The 17101-nt window shown below is 39.1% G+C and overlaps 1 protein-coding gene across 5 annotated transcripts in view; it reads left to right on the top strand.

Moving 5' to 3' along the window:
* The first annotated feature begins 1416 nt into the window (after positions 1-1416).
* Positions 1417-17101, top strand: part of LOC149789950 (uncharacterized) — a 125098-nt gene continuing 109413 nt past the window's right edge. For all 5 annotated transcript variants that reach the window (XM_089972027.1, XM_089972025.1, XM_089972026.1 and 2 more), the window contains exons 1-2: positions 1417-1492; positions 6539-6702. In XM_089972027.1, coding sequence (XP_089828153.1) covers positions 6630-6702 — 73 coding nt within the window. In that variant the 5' untranslated portion in view covers positions 1417-1492; positions 6539-6629. The remainder of the gene's footprint in view (positions 1493-6538; positions 6703-17101) is intronic.

The following is a 17101-nucleotide window of genomic DNA, read 5'->3' as shown; positions in this document are numbered from 1 at the left end:
TTTATTAATATTAAAATAGAAAAAGTATTGATCTAGTATGCATGTACCAGTAGGCAATTTCTATATGTAACTCGTAGTGATAACACTATGCATGTACCAGTTGGTAATTTCTATATGTAACTCGTACTGGTAACACTATGCATATACCAGTCGGTAATTTATATATGTAGTTCGTAGTGGTAACATTATGCATGAACCAGTCGGTAATTTCTATATGTAACTCGTACTGGTAATGGTATGCACGTACCAGTTGTTAATTTCTATATGTCACACGTACTAGTAACAGCTGCAACAGCATCTCAGTATCAATAAATTAATAATAGTAGTAGTAATAGTTCTGACGTAAGGGTAGCAATACGGTAGCAGTAGTAGTAGTAATAGTTCTGACGTAATAGTAGCAGTACGGTAGTTGTAGTAGCAAAAAGATAGTAGTAGTAGTATTAGTAGTAGTAGTATTAGTAGTAATATTATTTTTAAAAAAAGTTATCGGCTCTTCTTCATACAGTTTACCTCTGAAGTTCAGGAAGTGAAAATGACCAAGTGGAGCTAGCACCTTTTTTGAAAGATACAGATCTGGAGTAAGGCCAAGCTGTATACTCTGTAACCTCATATTACACCAATAAATCATACACCGAAACAAAGGGAAGTAAAGGTTTATACCTAAAATACACAAGGTCTTTTTTAAATAGCCAGTAGACCTAGTGAGGAAAGCCGGGGAAATTCTTTTTCTTTACAATTCTACCCCCCCTCCCCCTGCAAAATACGACACTTCTAGCGCCACCATAAGTAGGAATACGGTAGTAGTAGGAGTGGTGGTGGTTAGTAGTAAACAGATGATTGTGAGCTAGCTAGATGGCTATAGTACCTCGATGCTAGTGGTCGCGGGTTTGAACCCAGCAGAATCATACAATTGGTTTATAAAAGTGATACTTAGCAGCTGCCTCTCACTAGCACCTACTACATGTCTGCGGCGTAATGCCCCAGTGCTAGACGTCACTATAAACTGCCACACTGCTGACATCGTATTGATATGACTAAAATCGATAAATCTACATTAAAATCCCACAACCCAAAACACACTCCCCTGAGCTACCTACCTGTATAACTAACTTGACGGAAACCTAGACTTAGGTAACTATTATTACACACTGATACTTGCATGCCAGCACTACACATTTCCGTTATTATTTGAATTTATTTATTTTTCAGAGTTATTCTCTCCATCAGCCATGTTGTTCACTCAAGTAAACCTGAAGAAAGAGATAAGCATGTTGTAACTAAGTCAGTTGAATATCCATTGTAGTATTTGTCTGTACACGCCAATAGCTTGCCAGATACGGTCAACACTTAATAACATGGCTTGTTGTCATGTAATGATTGGTTGGTTTTGTGTATGATAACAAGAATTTGCTTGGAGACAAGTACATTCATTACATAGAACACCGACTGGTGAACTTCGGAAAGTTGTATTTTAAGGATTTATAGATATTCTGTAAGTATCAGTCTACTATTTATTTTTATGAAACATTATTTTTTATTGAGTCAATGCATGAAAATGGAATAACGTTGTACTGAATGTACTGAATGTGCAGAATCCTACATTTACTCAAATCAATGTCAACGACACTAGTCTCTCCAAGAGTTGTTCAGTTAATGATACATTATCAATTAAATACACAGAGTTTTTGTTTTCAAACAGATGTTATTGATAATACAGAGAGCTGAACAGTCTCAGTGAGTCAGATGTTCACATACTATATCCCATTTAACTCACACGTAGGTTATTTAACGCACAAAAAGTTGTTTATTTTTTGCAAGTGCGATCATAAGGTAAAAATACCATGTGCACGTCATTTCCTGTGACTATGAGGTCAATAAGAGCAGATGAAGTTTCTTTAAAAGAAATCATTACTGGTATTGACACTGATTGCTAACCTCCACTATTATTATACTCACCATCAACACCCCATTTACTTATTTACATACAACACTAACTACCCCCAAATTATTTACACACTCCACTAACTTTCCATATATATTATTTACACAAACCACTAACTGCCTATCTACACTATTTACACACTCCACTAACTCTCCATCTACACTATGTACACACACCACTAACTTCACATCTCCACTATTTACACTCCACTCGCTCTCCATCTACACTATTTACACCCCACTAACAAGCCCTCTACACTATTTACAAACGCCACTAACACTCTTTATACAATATTTACATACACCAATAATTCCTGCTCTACACTATTTACACACTCCACTGACTCTCCATCTACATTATTTACACACACCACTAACTCTCCATCTACACTATTTACACACACCACTAACTCTCCATCTACACTATTTACACACAACACTAACTCCCCCCAAATTAGTTACACACTCCACTAACTCTCCATATACATTTTTTACACAAACCACTAACTCCCTATCTACACTATTTGCACACTCCACTAACTGTACTTCTCCACTACATACACACTCCACTCGCTCTCCAACTACACTATTTATACACCACTAACAACCCCTATACACTATTTACAAACGCCACTAACACTCCATATACAATATTTACAAACACCAATAACTTCTCCTCTACGCTATTTAGAAACTCCACAGACTCTCCATCTACACTATTTACACACTCTATCTACATTATTTACACACACCACTAACTCCCCTCTACACTATTTACAAACTTCACTAACTCTCCATCTACACTATTTACACAATCCACTAACTCTCCATGTACTTTACTTACACACAGCATTAACCACCTCTACACTATTTGCACATACCATTAACTTCCCAGCTATACTACTTACATCAATAACTCCCCATCGACACTATTTACACACACCACTAACTCCCCTCTACACTATTTACAAACTTCACTAACTCCCCTCTACACTATTTACAAACTCCGTTAGCTCCCCATCTACACTATTTACACACATCACTCACTCCTCCTCTACACAATATGCAAGCTCCACTAACTCTCCATCTACACTATTCTCTCACACGACTAATTAACCATCTACACTATTTCAATAACCACTAACTCCCCATATAAACTATTTGCATCCTCCACTAACTGTCAATCTACACTAGTTACACACCACACGAACTCCCCATCTACACTATTTACACACTCCACGAACTCTCCGCCTACACCACTTGCACACACCCATAACTCTCTATCTACACTATTTACATACACAACTAACTCCCCATCTACACTATTGACACACATCACTAACCCCTTCTACACTATTGCCACACACAATTAATCTCCATCAGCACTATTTACACACAACACTAACTCTCCATCAACACAATTTACACAGATGACTAATTTCCCCTCTACACTATTTACACATTCCACTAACTCTCCATCTACATTATTTACACACCCAAATCACTCTACACCTACACTATTTACGCACACCACTAACTCCCCATCTATATTATTTACGCTCATCACTAACTTCCCATCTACACAATTTACACACACCACTTACTCACCAGCTACACTATTTACACCCACAATAACTACCCTCTAACTATTTACACACTCCACTAACATTCCATCTTCACTTTTTACACACACCACTAACTCAACATCTACACTATTTACACACACCACTAACTCCCCCTATAACTATTTACACACTCCACTAACTTTGTATCTACACTATTTACACACACCACTATAAAGTGCCACACTGCAGACATCGTAGCGATAGGACTGAAAATTTGTTAAAGCTACGTTAAAAATCCAAATAACACACACACACCACCACCACCATTAGCTCCATATTCATTGTATTTACATATGTCACTAACTCCTCATCTACATCATTTACACCCACCGCTAATTAACTCATATAATTTAGTATTTACTTCTAAAACTGATCTCCCCATCCACATCATTTACACCCACTAACTCTAAATCTATAGTATTTTCCCACTTCTAACTACGCATCTACATTATCTATACCCACCATTAACTCCATATTCATTGTATTTACATATCTCACTAACTCCTCATCTACCTACCGCTAATTAACTGACATAATTCAGTATTTACCCCTTAAACTGATATCGCCATCCACATCATTTACACCCACTAACTCTAAATCTATAGTATTTTCCCACCTCTAACTCCCCATCTACAGTATTTGTACTCACCAATAACTCTACACCTACATTATTAACACTAACCAATAACTCCCCAAAAACAAAGGCACAATGCTTCGTCCAGTCATTGTAAATATTAGCTAATCTAATATGTACAATATCATTTAGATACACAAGACCTCTAAGATCACTCTACACCTCTAAGATCACACAAAACCACTAAGATCACTCTACACCTATAAGATCACACACCACCTCTACGATCACATAAAACCAGTAAGATCACAGTACACCTCTAAGTTCAAATAAAACAACTAAGATCACACAACACATCTAGGGCAGCACAAAACCACAAAGATCATACAACACCTCTAAGATCACACACCACCTCTACGACCACAAAAGACTACTAAGATAACACAAAACTACTAAGGTCACACAGTACTTCTCCGATGGCACAAGACTTCTAAGATCACACACCACCTCTAAGATAACATAAAACAACAAAGATCACACAACACCTCTAAAACCACAGAAATCTACTAAGATCACACAAAACTGTTAAGATCACACAACACCTCTACGATGGCACAAGACCTCTAAGATCAAATAAAACTGCTACGATCAAACAACTACCTTAAAATCACACAAAACCACTAGGATCACACAACACCTCTAAGATCACATAAAAACATTAAGATCACACAATACCTCTAAGATGGCAGAAAATCACTAAGATCACACAACACCTCAAAAATCACATAAAAACCAATAAAATCACACAACACCTCTAAGGTAGCACAAAACCAAGAAGATCACACAACACCTCTAAGATCAAACAACACCTTTAAGAGGGCAAAAGATCACTAAGATCACATAAAACCACTATGATCACATATAACCACTATGATCACACAACACCTTTATAATCACATACATCAACTAAGATCACACAACATCTCTAAGATTACAAAAAAACACTAATATGTCACAACTTTAATATGGCACAAGATCACTAAGATCAAATAACACCTCTAAGATCACACAAATCCACTAAGATCACACAACACCTCTAAGATCAGACAAAACCACTAAGATCACAAAACACTACTAAGAACACTCAATACCTCTACGATGGCGCAAGATAACTAAGATCACCTAAACCACTAAGATAACACAACACCTCCATGATCACATGAATTAACTAAGATCACACAACACCTCTAAGATCACATAAAACCACTAAGATAACGCAACTTTAATATGGCAAAAGATCACTAAGATCAAACAACACATCCAAGATCACACAAATCCACTAAGATCACACAACATCACTAAGATCGCACAAATCCAATAAAATCACACAACACCTCCAAGACCACACAAAACCATGAAGATCACACAACAACTCTACGAATACACAAGATCACACAACACCTCAAAAATCACACAAAACCACTAAAATCACACACAACCTCTAAGATCACACAAAACCATGAAGATCACACAAAACCATGAAGATCACACAGCACTTTTAAGATCACACAACACCTCTAAAATTACACAACAACTGTGAGATGGCACATTATCATTAGGATCACACAAAACCTCTAAAATCACACAAAACCGCTAAGATCACATACCACCTCTAAGATCACGCAGCACCTCTAAGATCACACAACACATCTAGGATGGCAGAAGATCACTAAGATCACAAAACACCTCTAAGATCACACAACACCTATAAGATCACACAAAACTACTAAGATCACACAATACCTCTAAGATGGCACAAGACCACAAATCACACAACACCTCTAAGATCACGCAACACTTCTACGATCACACAACTCCTCTAAAATCAAACAAAATCACTAAGATCACAGTACACCTCTAAGATCACACAAAACCACTAAAATCACACAACACTTATAAGATCACACAAAACCACTAAGATCACAGTGCACCTCTAAGACCACACATAATCACTAAACACCTATAAGATCACACAAAACCACTAAGATCACAGTGCACCTCTAAGACCACACATAATCACTAAGATCACAGTACACCTCTAAGATCACACAAAACCACTAAGATTACACAACACGTCTAAGATGACACAATCTCACTAATATCACAAAACACTAAGATGAATAGGGAACATAAATATGATTACATTTTGCGTGTAAAAAAAGAGTATGTAATTGCAGCTTTGATAAGCTCTTTACACAACAAAATGTTTACGCGATTTCATTTGTATAGATATTTCATTTTACAAGCAAGTTGATCTCTGTACAATAACTCATAAACTAAATATTGATTATTTATATTACATCGACACCGCTAGAATATTCCTGTCTGTATTTTGCAGCCCAGTCATCTTGTCAGCATTGTGTTAGATTGAAAACTCATTTCACTTGGAGTGAATAACCCTGAAGCACAATCATATAAAAAAAGATAAAATGGCTACAGGAGGAGAGAAAAAAGTTGGTTACAGTCTTGCCAAAGTTGGGACTCTGACACTAGAAAAAAAAAGTAAGTGATCCATAAGTTACATATAAAAATCCAGTGGAGTTTGTCAATGAATATTTTCATAATCTGCATACGGATACTTGTACTATATTCATTACATGGTGGAAAATGTCAGTTTCTATTTTATACTCATTTGTTTCCTAAGGTCTGACATACCTAATGGAATATGACAGTTAATAATTTCATATTTTCGTAGTCTTTGTTACATAAGTCTGGCATATTTATTCGAATATTTAAGTGAATGCTTTGAATTTCGAACTTAGTTTCATACTCTGTCATTATATATTGTCGGCATACTTAATGGAATCTGTCAGTAAATATTGTCATACCCTGCATACAGATGCTTTTAATACATATATTAGAAAGGAAATACAGGAATGACCGTGTGTACTAGCAATACAACAGGCAATGGGAAACACATCAGAGTTGGCTAAGCCTAAATATTGAAGCAACCTTAATACTATAATGTAAAACCATAAGCTCAGGTTTGGGTAATTTGATATTCCAACTGGCTGCAATGCAAGTCTGTTCATTGGTCATGCGTGTAAGCTTTCACCATGACACATATTATACTGGCTTTCTGTATGATGACATAGTCTGGTGGTTATACATACACATATAAAAGAGATCAATAACTGAACCTACTCTCTTTGTTCAGTGTAGTGTGTTCCTAAATAATGTTTATTCATATGCACTATGAACCGACCGATAGCGATTCTGACTGCGTGGTGACAGGTATGAACATGCTTTTGTCACTGTTGGCAGGTAATCTTACCACCGCAATGCTAGGTTTCGTTTTTACCGAGCTTAAAGAATGATTTACCTTTATGTATAGCGCCAAAATATCTGCCCTTTGGAGAGGTATTAGATTTTTGTAAGAAAGTAGTCAAATATTTATGTATTTGTTTTCTCCCACGGACGATGTTTAGACTACCTTTCTTGGGATGATCTCAATCTAGAAGCTGTTCTTACGGAGTATAGATATTATGAACACAAAGAAGACTTGTAACGATGACGACAATTTTATTGATAAAGCATCCCCAAACAGATCTGTTGTTTGTCTCTGGCACAAAGTAGATTCAAGAAAACATACAGATTTTATGCATGCGCGTTATTAAAAGATTCGAAATTAGACGTCACAAGAATAAAACTAACAAACATCTAAACCAAAGAGTCTCATTTTGTTCATATTTGAGTAGAATTACGTTGAGGAATAATGTTCTAGCTAAGGTCTCCAAGAATATGTTTTGCAAGATCGTGCGTAAAAGAAATCCTGTCATCCAAATCCAGTATAATTTAGTCTATAGTCTAATTTGTTGGCATAAATCTCAAAATTGTATTGTTATTAACATTTTTATTTATCACAGGCATATGTCCGGAAGATGGCAGCATAAGACTGCATTGATCGTGTAATCATATGAGGTGCCGTTTGTATGCTGTATAATACATTCGGTGTATGATATACATACTCTCGTGTATGATAGCATAACTTCAGATTCAATATATTATTATTTCTTTCAATGTATTGTTTTATAAATTAGATGCATATCTTAAATTTGTCTAATGAATGATTTAAATTCCGTCCGAACTGAGTGAAATATGTTGGATATAGGCGTTATTTCCCAATATTAAAAAGAGAATTCAAGTGTGAAGAAAAAACTCGCGACTAAACTTAAATTTGGGAATTTCATGTACACTAATTAATTAAGATTGTATGCTCCTCAAATATTAACTAAAAATTTAGTTATTTGATATAATAAAATGAAATGATATCACAAGATATAGATATATATATATATATAATAGCATAAAATAAGGAAAAAGGGTAAAATGGCGCCTCATATTACTAGGTCTAATATGGTTCGATGATCAAATTATTTAGATTTATATATGAATATTATAAAAACGACATTAGTTTGACAATGGGTCGGTAATTGCCCTACCCACCCCACCATCAACCAGGGTCATTATCCAGTACAAGAATACGCTTTTATTTTGACATGTGTAGTGTTAGAGGTTGAATAATCTCCCACCCACCAAACCGTCAATCATGGGTTGTGTCCACCATAGTACATGTTATTATTTGGACATTTGAGGCTCATAAACGCATTTAACACCTTGACCTCCAGCCAGTTCGATGTCGCTTGGACCACAGAAGTCACGTTTTATCGTCAACCAGAACGTCAGACTCCTGCGGTTGGACCATATCACACACACACACACGTGCGTGTGTAAGGTATTGTTTATTAAATTTTAATCCGCCTATGGCATTTATAAACATTGTTTCTACCCCTGTCATCAATTATATCGATCAGTCACGAATTTCCATTGATCACTGATTAATCACCAGTGACGTACGAAAACAACAATACAGATATTAATAATGTCCAGCCACCCACCTCATTCATAAAGGACAGAATACGCAGGAATCTGGAGTGACAGAGAAAACTTATTTGAAAATGAACCTTAACCAAGTAGCCTACTATAACTTGGATAGTTATAACGGTATGTGTACACTTTCCATGGGATTTATCTACAGTGTTCATAATATCAGTGATACAAATTCGCAATAATCTGTAGAAATTATAAGGTAATTTTCTTGTTTATGAGGCACACACACACACTGTAATTTATTTAATGCTTGCTTTTGTTTCTTTTGTTTGTTTTTTTCTTAAACCTATAATTAGGTTGTAAAGCAAAATTATTTTTAAATATCAAAATATCCGAAAGGTGCCCCCTACCTACTCTCTCTATTTTGGTGAGCCAGGCAAGATCCTGTTCTGGGGGGTTGGTGGGTGGCACCAGACAGATGCCCCCATTCCAAAAAAATATAAAATGTATTTTATGTTTGTATGTTTCCCCCTCAGATATATTGTATGTTTAATTTAAAAAGAATTTTATTATAACAAATTTATTGTTACAGGTCCCCTAAGTCTCAGTGTTTGCTATTTGTGTTAATGCTATATTGTGTGCATGCTATATTTTCTGTATGTTTGAGACAGCAAGTATAAGTCAGAATTTTCCCCCAGTTATCTTATTTCAATTCTTTGGGTATAGAATACATTATAATATATTTTATATTATTTATCCGTTAATTTATTTTCAATTTAGAATTTTAGCGATCGGAAAAGTGTGCTATATTTAAGAAAAAAATTATATGTTTTATTCAAGTGTTAATCTGTGTCGTTCCTCGTAATATGTTCTTTAAATATATAGGTAGGCTGTGTTCGATTCACATTTCTTCATTCTCCTTGTATTTCTCCTGATTCGAGTTAGACCTCCTTTAGTTATTTAAACTATTTCTTATAGCCTTCGTTATCTTCAAAGAAGTAAACTCACTTGGCCATTTGTTTGGAAAGAAATGATAATTTTTTGGGCCATATTTGTGTTATAAAAGATTACTCAGTTAATATTCCTGGCTGCAAAATAAATAAAAAAATTTAAAAAAATTAAAAACTATTTAAAATGACAAGTAATAGACTCAAAGTCATATGTCAACGTCGGTGCGATTAGCAATTATAAGTATTGAATATCTCAGGCAATATATTGATCTTTCTCAAAAGGATAAAACCCTATTGACGGTTGTGCACAATTATTGACAAACCATATTATTCGATTTATCGACACATTATGTTTTGATAGAACGATATTGTTTGATTTCATACATACTAATAATTCCATTAAACAAGATATGTCGTTTTTCGATTTAGTACTTCTTTATAATGTATATCACTTAAGGGGCACCGTAGTTTTGCAAACATATTGATAAGAAAGATTTCGTATGCATAAGAAAATAATCCGTGTCAGTTACCTTTTGTCGAGGGGATACGGTACAGTGGGTATAACTGTGTGCAACGTATTCCCTGATTGACTGTTATGCAAAGCCGTATAATAGTGTTTCGTAAGCTGTGAAACAGATGACGTTTGCATGTGTTTATTTCTCACGGCTTGATCTACCTGAAACCGTAGCTTCCACTTCTGTTGATCGGTTTTACCATTTAATGTATTGATGGAATCGGGGGATTAAGATTGGCTGGTATATGGAGTAGATCTTTACAGACACACAGAAGTCGGAACGAACTTTAAGTTCAATATTATTTAGTAATATTTGAAGACTTGTCAGCAATATGGAAGGCAGGCGAACAAGTCTCATCCAATATGTACTTAACTTCTTAAGCTGGAAATCTGTTGTGTCAAAGACTTTTTTTTTTATTTTTTTTTTTTTTATTATGTTTTGCTTCTTCTATTACGGCGATATGACCTATGACGAATCAAGAGAAAAACGTAACAGAGTGCGATTTCATACCTGGCTAAAATAATTTTGAAATAGAAGGGTCATTTGATCTTTATTTTAAAAGACAAGTCTAAAATGTATAAGGGATGAATATTATACTGGAATTGTTAAACGAGTACAATTTTTGCTTGTACTATCGTTAACATATAAAGAGAAACAATCATAAAATGTATGTATGTATGTATGTATGTATGTATGTATGTATGTAAAGTGTATTTGTTTATGATTTGGACATTTAACGCAGCTTAAAATAATTGTTCAGTCATATCGCTACGATGTCTGCAATGAGGCAGTTAATAGTCAGTTTATAGTGAGGTCTAGCACTGGGGCATCATGCCGCAGACATGCAGCATGATGTCCCTCCCAGTCAAATTATCCTGACAGCAGGCCCCAGCCCTAACACTAACCTCATAATGCTTGGCACATAGCAAAGCAGCTATTAGTATAATTTGAAAAAAAAAACGTCTTGGCTATGACTCGGCCAGGGTTCGAACCTACGAACTCACGCATCCGAGGCGGACACTCTAACCAGTACGCCACCAGAGCGATTTTAACGATATGATTCCGTAACAATATGTGATGCATTATGACAGCGGTTGTTTTATACGCTCAAACACCTCAGTGATAGGCATGACGCTGTATTAGGACGTCGTAATATCAATATTATTCATCATTACTTGTACTTTCTGAGTTATGGGACGTGGTGGTAAGCATGATGCAGTAATAGGCATGACGCGGTAATAGGACGTCGTAGACTCAATCGAATTAGCTTTTATCATTACCTATAGTTTTAGAGTTATGGGATTAGATATTACACATTCATTTCAAATGACGACAACAATGACAAAATGTGTTGGCTTCGCTGTACACTTCCTTTTTCCAAGTGTCTGGGAGAGGCTTTTGCCTAAATTTGGACATTTTTATTTTAATTTGCAATTTAATTTGTTTAAGTCTAAGTTTTGTAATATGTACTCTGCAATATATTGCCAAACTATGCATGTATAACAAATGTGTGTGTGTGTTTGTGTGTATATATATGTGTGTGTGTGTGTTAATTACATATATGAATGTTTATGGTTTTTCTAAAAGAGGTTGTGTAAAAATATATGTAAAAATATATACAATGTAACATTGCTGCAGAACATTCCACTGGGAAACGGTATTTTGTAATGTCAGGGAGCATCTAAAAAATGTCCCCCCCCCCCTCAAAATTACAGACACTGCTTTTAGCTTGTCAGAAATTTGCTGTGAAGTTACGTAAAGAGATAAGGGAAACTCGAAGAAAAAGTATATAAAATGTGTTAGTAAAACACACGTCATCAGATACGAAATTGTATTTCTCATGGAAGACCAGTGATTTATTTTCGTGAATATACGGAACTCGTCTTAATAATTTATCCACGAGAATATATATATATATATATATATATATATATATATATATATATATATATATATATATATATATATATATATATATATATACGGCCATGATGCACGCGTTTAAAATTAAAAATGCCTTTACTTTCCTCCAAAAATAGCCACTTCCTTCGCAAACTGTTGTCTTCGTGAAAAATCATAACGGAAATTACATGCACGACATTTGACATGATTAATTCTTTACTATTCTTGGACATGATGAAATGGTGCAAGACCCTGTAGGGAAATAAAACTCGACACATCGATAATTATAGATATGGAGTTCGGAACTTAAGGCTTGGTAAATATTTCTCTTGAAAAAGATGATAAATAAACATCAGAACTACTATACATTTATTTTAAAAAATGTAAACCCCCCCCCCCCCCCATTTTGCTGTATGTCCCTGTTTTGTGATCATTTATTACGTGGTATTGTGATGATAACCTTCACTCTATAGCTTTCAAGGAATGACACAGAGTTATTTAATGTAAGGATGGACTCCGTGTCTGAATTTGTCTTGTCCATTTTTGGAGGAGTATAAGATTAATACACACGTACGAATGCACGTACGTAACATGATTAAAAATGAGAGACGATAGCTGTTTCCACACAGACCCTGTTAACACACTATTGTTGGTATCTTCAGTTTACTAAAATACTGTACAGAACTATAATAGTGTGATTACTGGGTCTGTGTGATGTCTGCTGTAAATCTCTCTTGTAATAATAATAAAATGATGACGCCATTACGACGATTGTTATGGTCAGTTATTTCATCATCATCATCATTGGCGACTCGGTCTCGAAAGACCATGCGAATAGCGCCCTTGGGGTGTTGTCTGTCACTGTTGGCATCGTCTGCTGTGGCTGTGCAGGCCTATACGTGAGTGACAGTCCCTACTGCAGTTGGTGCAGACATACTGGGAAGTCTGCGTTACTGTGGTTGCTGCTGCGTCCTTCTTTCTCTTACGTTTCTCTGCCGCCAACTGGCCTCTCCTCGCATCAGCGACTGATATGCCATTGTTTACCATCAGTCTCCAGGTGCCTCGGTCCTCCGCCAGCTCTTCCCAGCCATCGGGTGAAATGTTGCATGCCTTCATGTCCCTCTTGCACACATCTTTGAAACGGAGTGAGGGGCGTCCGATTCTTCTCATGCCAGTGGCCAGCTGTCCATATAAGATGTCCTTTGGCAGCCTTCCATCCTCCATGCGTCGGACGTGACCCAGCCATCGAAGGCGGCGTTTAATTAGCAGGGAGTACATGTTGGGGGTACTTGCACGCTGCAGGATCTCGCTGTGTGGAACACGGTCTTGCCAGCTGATTTTCAGGATGCGTTTTAGGCACCGTATATGGAAGGAGTTGAGCCGGCGTTCTTGCCTCATGTAGGTACTCCAGGTCTCACTTCCATACAGAAGGGTGCTGAGAACGCAGGCCTGGTAGACTCGGACCTTGGTGTGCTCTGTCAGCGCATTGTTTTCCCACACCCTCTTCGTTAATCGAGCCATGATGGTATTTGCCTTTCCAAGCCTTCTGTCCAGCTCCATATCAATCGAGAGAGTGTTGCTGATGGTTGACCCTAGGTAGGTAAAGTTGTTGACTGCTTTCAGGGTGACACCGTTGATTTTGATTGAAGGGACAATGGTGGTGTCTTGCCCGCTGACATTTGTTTTTTCCAATCTGATGGTGAGACCAAACTGCGTGCAGGCAACAGCAAAACGGTCTCCCAGTCTCTGGAGGGCTTCCTCGGTGTGGGCCACAAGAGCTGCGTCATCTGCAAAAAGCATCTCCCTGATGAGCACAGCTCTCACTTTGGTCTTTGAGCGCAGTCGTGCCAGGTTGAACAGCCTCCCGTCGGACCTGGTGTGTAGATATATGCCATCCGTGGACGTGTCGAAGGCGTAGGACAGGAGCAGGGAGAAGAAGATCCCAAAAAGTGTTGGTGCCAGCACACAGCCCTGTTTCACACCATTGTTAATTGGGAAGGAGGTTGAGGAGGATCCATCATACAGGACTGTTCCCTTCATATCTGCATGGAAAGAGATTATCATGCTGAGGAGTTTTGGGGGGCAACCGATCTTACTTAGAAGTTCAAAAAGGCCCTTCCTGCTGACCAAGTCAAAGGCCTTGGTGAGGTCGATGAACATCATGTAGAGTGGTTGACCTTGCTCTCTGCTCTTCTCTTGGAGTTGTCGTAGGGAGAAGATCATGTCTGTCGTCGACCTGCCTGCTCTGAAGCCGCACTGTGATTCCGGGTACACACGGTCTGCCAGCAACTGCAGCCTGTTGAGTATGATGCGGTCGTACACTTTACCAACAATACTCAAGAGCGAGATCCCTCTGTAATTATTACAGTCACTGCGGTAGCCCTTGTTTTTGTAAAGGGTCACAATTGTGGCATCACGCATGTCTTGGGGGACTACTCCTTCCTCCCAGCAGCGGCAAAGTAGCTCGTGCAGTGGTTTAATCAATGCTGGTTTTCCACATTTGATAGCTTCGGGTGGGATGCTGTCACTACCTGGTGCTTTGTCGTTTGGAAGGCAGTCGATTGCTTTGCTGAGCTCCTCTAAGGTTGGCACTTTGTCGAGCTCTTCCATGGTGGGCAGATTCTTTATGCTGCTGAGGGCTGCATCAGTGACTGACGTTTCTCGGGAGTATAGTTCTGAGTAGTGCTCCACCCATCTGGCCATATGTTGCCCACGGTCTGTGATCTTCTCTCCCGTCAGGGATTTCAGGGAAGCGACCCCTTTCACTGTAGGGCCTAGAGCCTTCCTGATGCCACTGTACATACCTTGGATGTGTCCGGACTCGGCACTGCGCTGGATCCCTTCACACAGTTGTTGCCAGTATTCGTTCGCACACTGTCTAGCAATGCGTTGGGTGTTACTTCAGGCACTTCTGAGAGCAGCAAGCGTCCGTTCATTAGGGCATTTTTTGTAAGCTATGAACGCTTTTCGTTTCTCCTCGATTTGTGGTTCCTTCCTTGATAGGTGTGCATTGAACCAGTCCTGGCTGGGTCGTTCCTTCTTGCCAAACGTTGACATAGCTGTACTGTAGATGGCACTCTTCATGGCGTTCCACTTGGCTGTAGCGTCGTACTCAGGCAGGTCCTGGAGAGCCTTGTTCAGGGCAGACACATACTCCTCCACCTTGGCAGGGACTGACATCTGCGCAGTGTTTATGCGAGGACGTCCTTTTGGTTTTGAGCGGTGTAGCGTGTGTGGCTGTAGTCGCACTTTGCTGCTCACAAGGGTATGGTCGGAGTCACAGTCTGCACTGTGGTAGGTTCTGGTGGAGAGGATGCTGTTAAGGGCAGAGCGCTTGGTGATGACCAAGTCGAGTTGGTGCCAGTGATGAGATCTGGGGTGTTTCCATGACACTTTGTGTTGTGACTTACACTTGAAGAAGGTGTTTGTGATGCACAGGCCATGGTAGGTGCATAGCTGCAGCAGTCTCTGGCCGTTTTCGTTGGTCTTTCCAGTGCCATGATATCCGAGGCAGGTAGGCCATGACTCGTGGTCCGCACCTACTCTGGCATTAAAGTCGCCGAGGAGGAATAGTGGTTCCTTTTTTGGGCATCCTTTGATCTCTTCGTCCAGCTGCCCATAGAACTGGTCCTTCACGTCTTCTGATGACGTGAGGGTTGGGGCGTAGACACTGATGATGTTGACAGGACCTGAAGCAGTGGTGAGGCGGATGGACAAGAAACGCTCAGTGCCCCCTGTGGGAGGTTCAACCGAGGCCAGGAGATTGTTTTTGATGGCAAAGCCCACTCCGTGGTGACGGGGCTCCTTAGGTTCTCCACCCTTCCAGAAGAAGGTGTAGTTTTCCTCTCTGAGGGAGCCACTAGAGGCGAGCCTGGTTTCCTGGAGGGCAGCTATGCTGATATTTAGTCTGGTGAGTTCTCTATCGATGATGGCCGTCTTTCTGGTGTCGTCCACTTCTCTGAGGTCGTCGGAGAAGCCTGTACACATGGTGCGCACATTCCAGCTTGCAAATCGAAGAGCTGGAGTCTTCTTTATTGGTTTCTTGTTTATTTTGTCTGGTGTGGAATTGTCGTCTGCTTGTCATGCTGAACAACACACTGAGCTCCAGACACCCACTGGAGCAGGCAGACGATGGTGGGTCAACACCTTATTGACCGGGGGCTGCCCGGCTTGAGGCGGGCGATAGTTGGCCAGTGGGACACGATGATCCCTCCCACCGTCAAAGCTGACCCGTGGCGCCCCTTCCCTACGCCAATCGGGTGGGACTTATAACCCATAAACTGTCAGCTTCCGTGTTGTTTCCTCGCTCAGTAGCGAGACTGGAGTGTCCTCTCCAGGGCGCAAGCCTGGGCGTGGAGTATGGAGATCCTGGGCTGCCCAGACGTCAGGATCCCCCTCTCGTCCTTGCTGGTGGGGTCCAAAGGAATGCTGAGCATGACATTTGGCACCAGTTTGGATGCAGGAGCTGCCGGAAGGAGGCCGTAGTCGATCCCCAGCCGCCTTAGGGGCTCCACTCCTGATTTTCTGTCTGGGTTTACTCCCGTAGCCTTTCCTTCTCCCGAAGATATCCACAAGGCAGTGGATCCATAATCCAAAGGATGGGACTTGCTTGGTTTTGAATCAGAGTTTCCTTCTCCTAGATGAACTGCCTGACAAGTTATTTAGTATTTAAATTATACATGTATGGTGTTTTTGTGTAGATGT

The sequence above is a fragment of the Sinohyriopsis cumingii genome, chromosome 10 (genome assembly GCF_028554795.1).
Source record: "Sinohyriopsis cumingii isolate HCF-2022 chromosome 10, ASM2855479v2, whole genome shotgun sequence".
NCBI lineage: Eukaryota > Metazoa > Mollusca > Bivalvia > Unionida > Unionidae > Sinohyriopsis > Sinohyriopsis cumingii.
The sequence above is the reverse complement of the archived record's forward strand: the minus strand, read 5'-3'. Positions and strand labels throughout refer to the sequence as shown.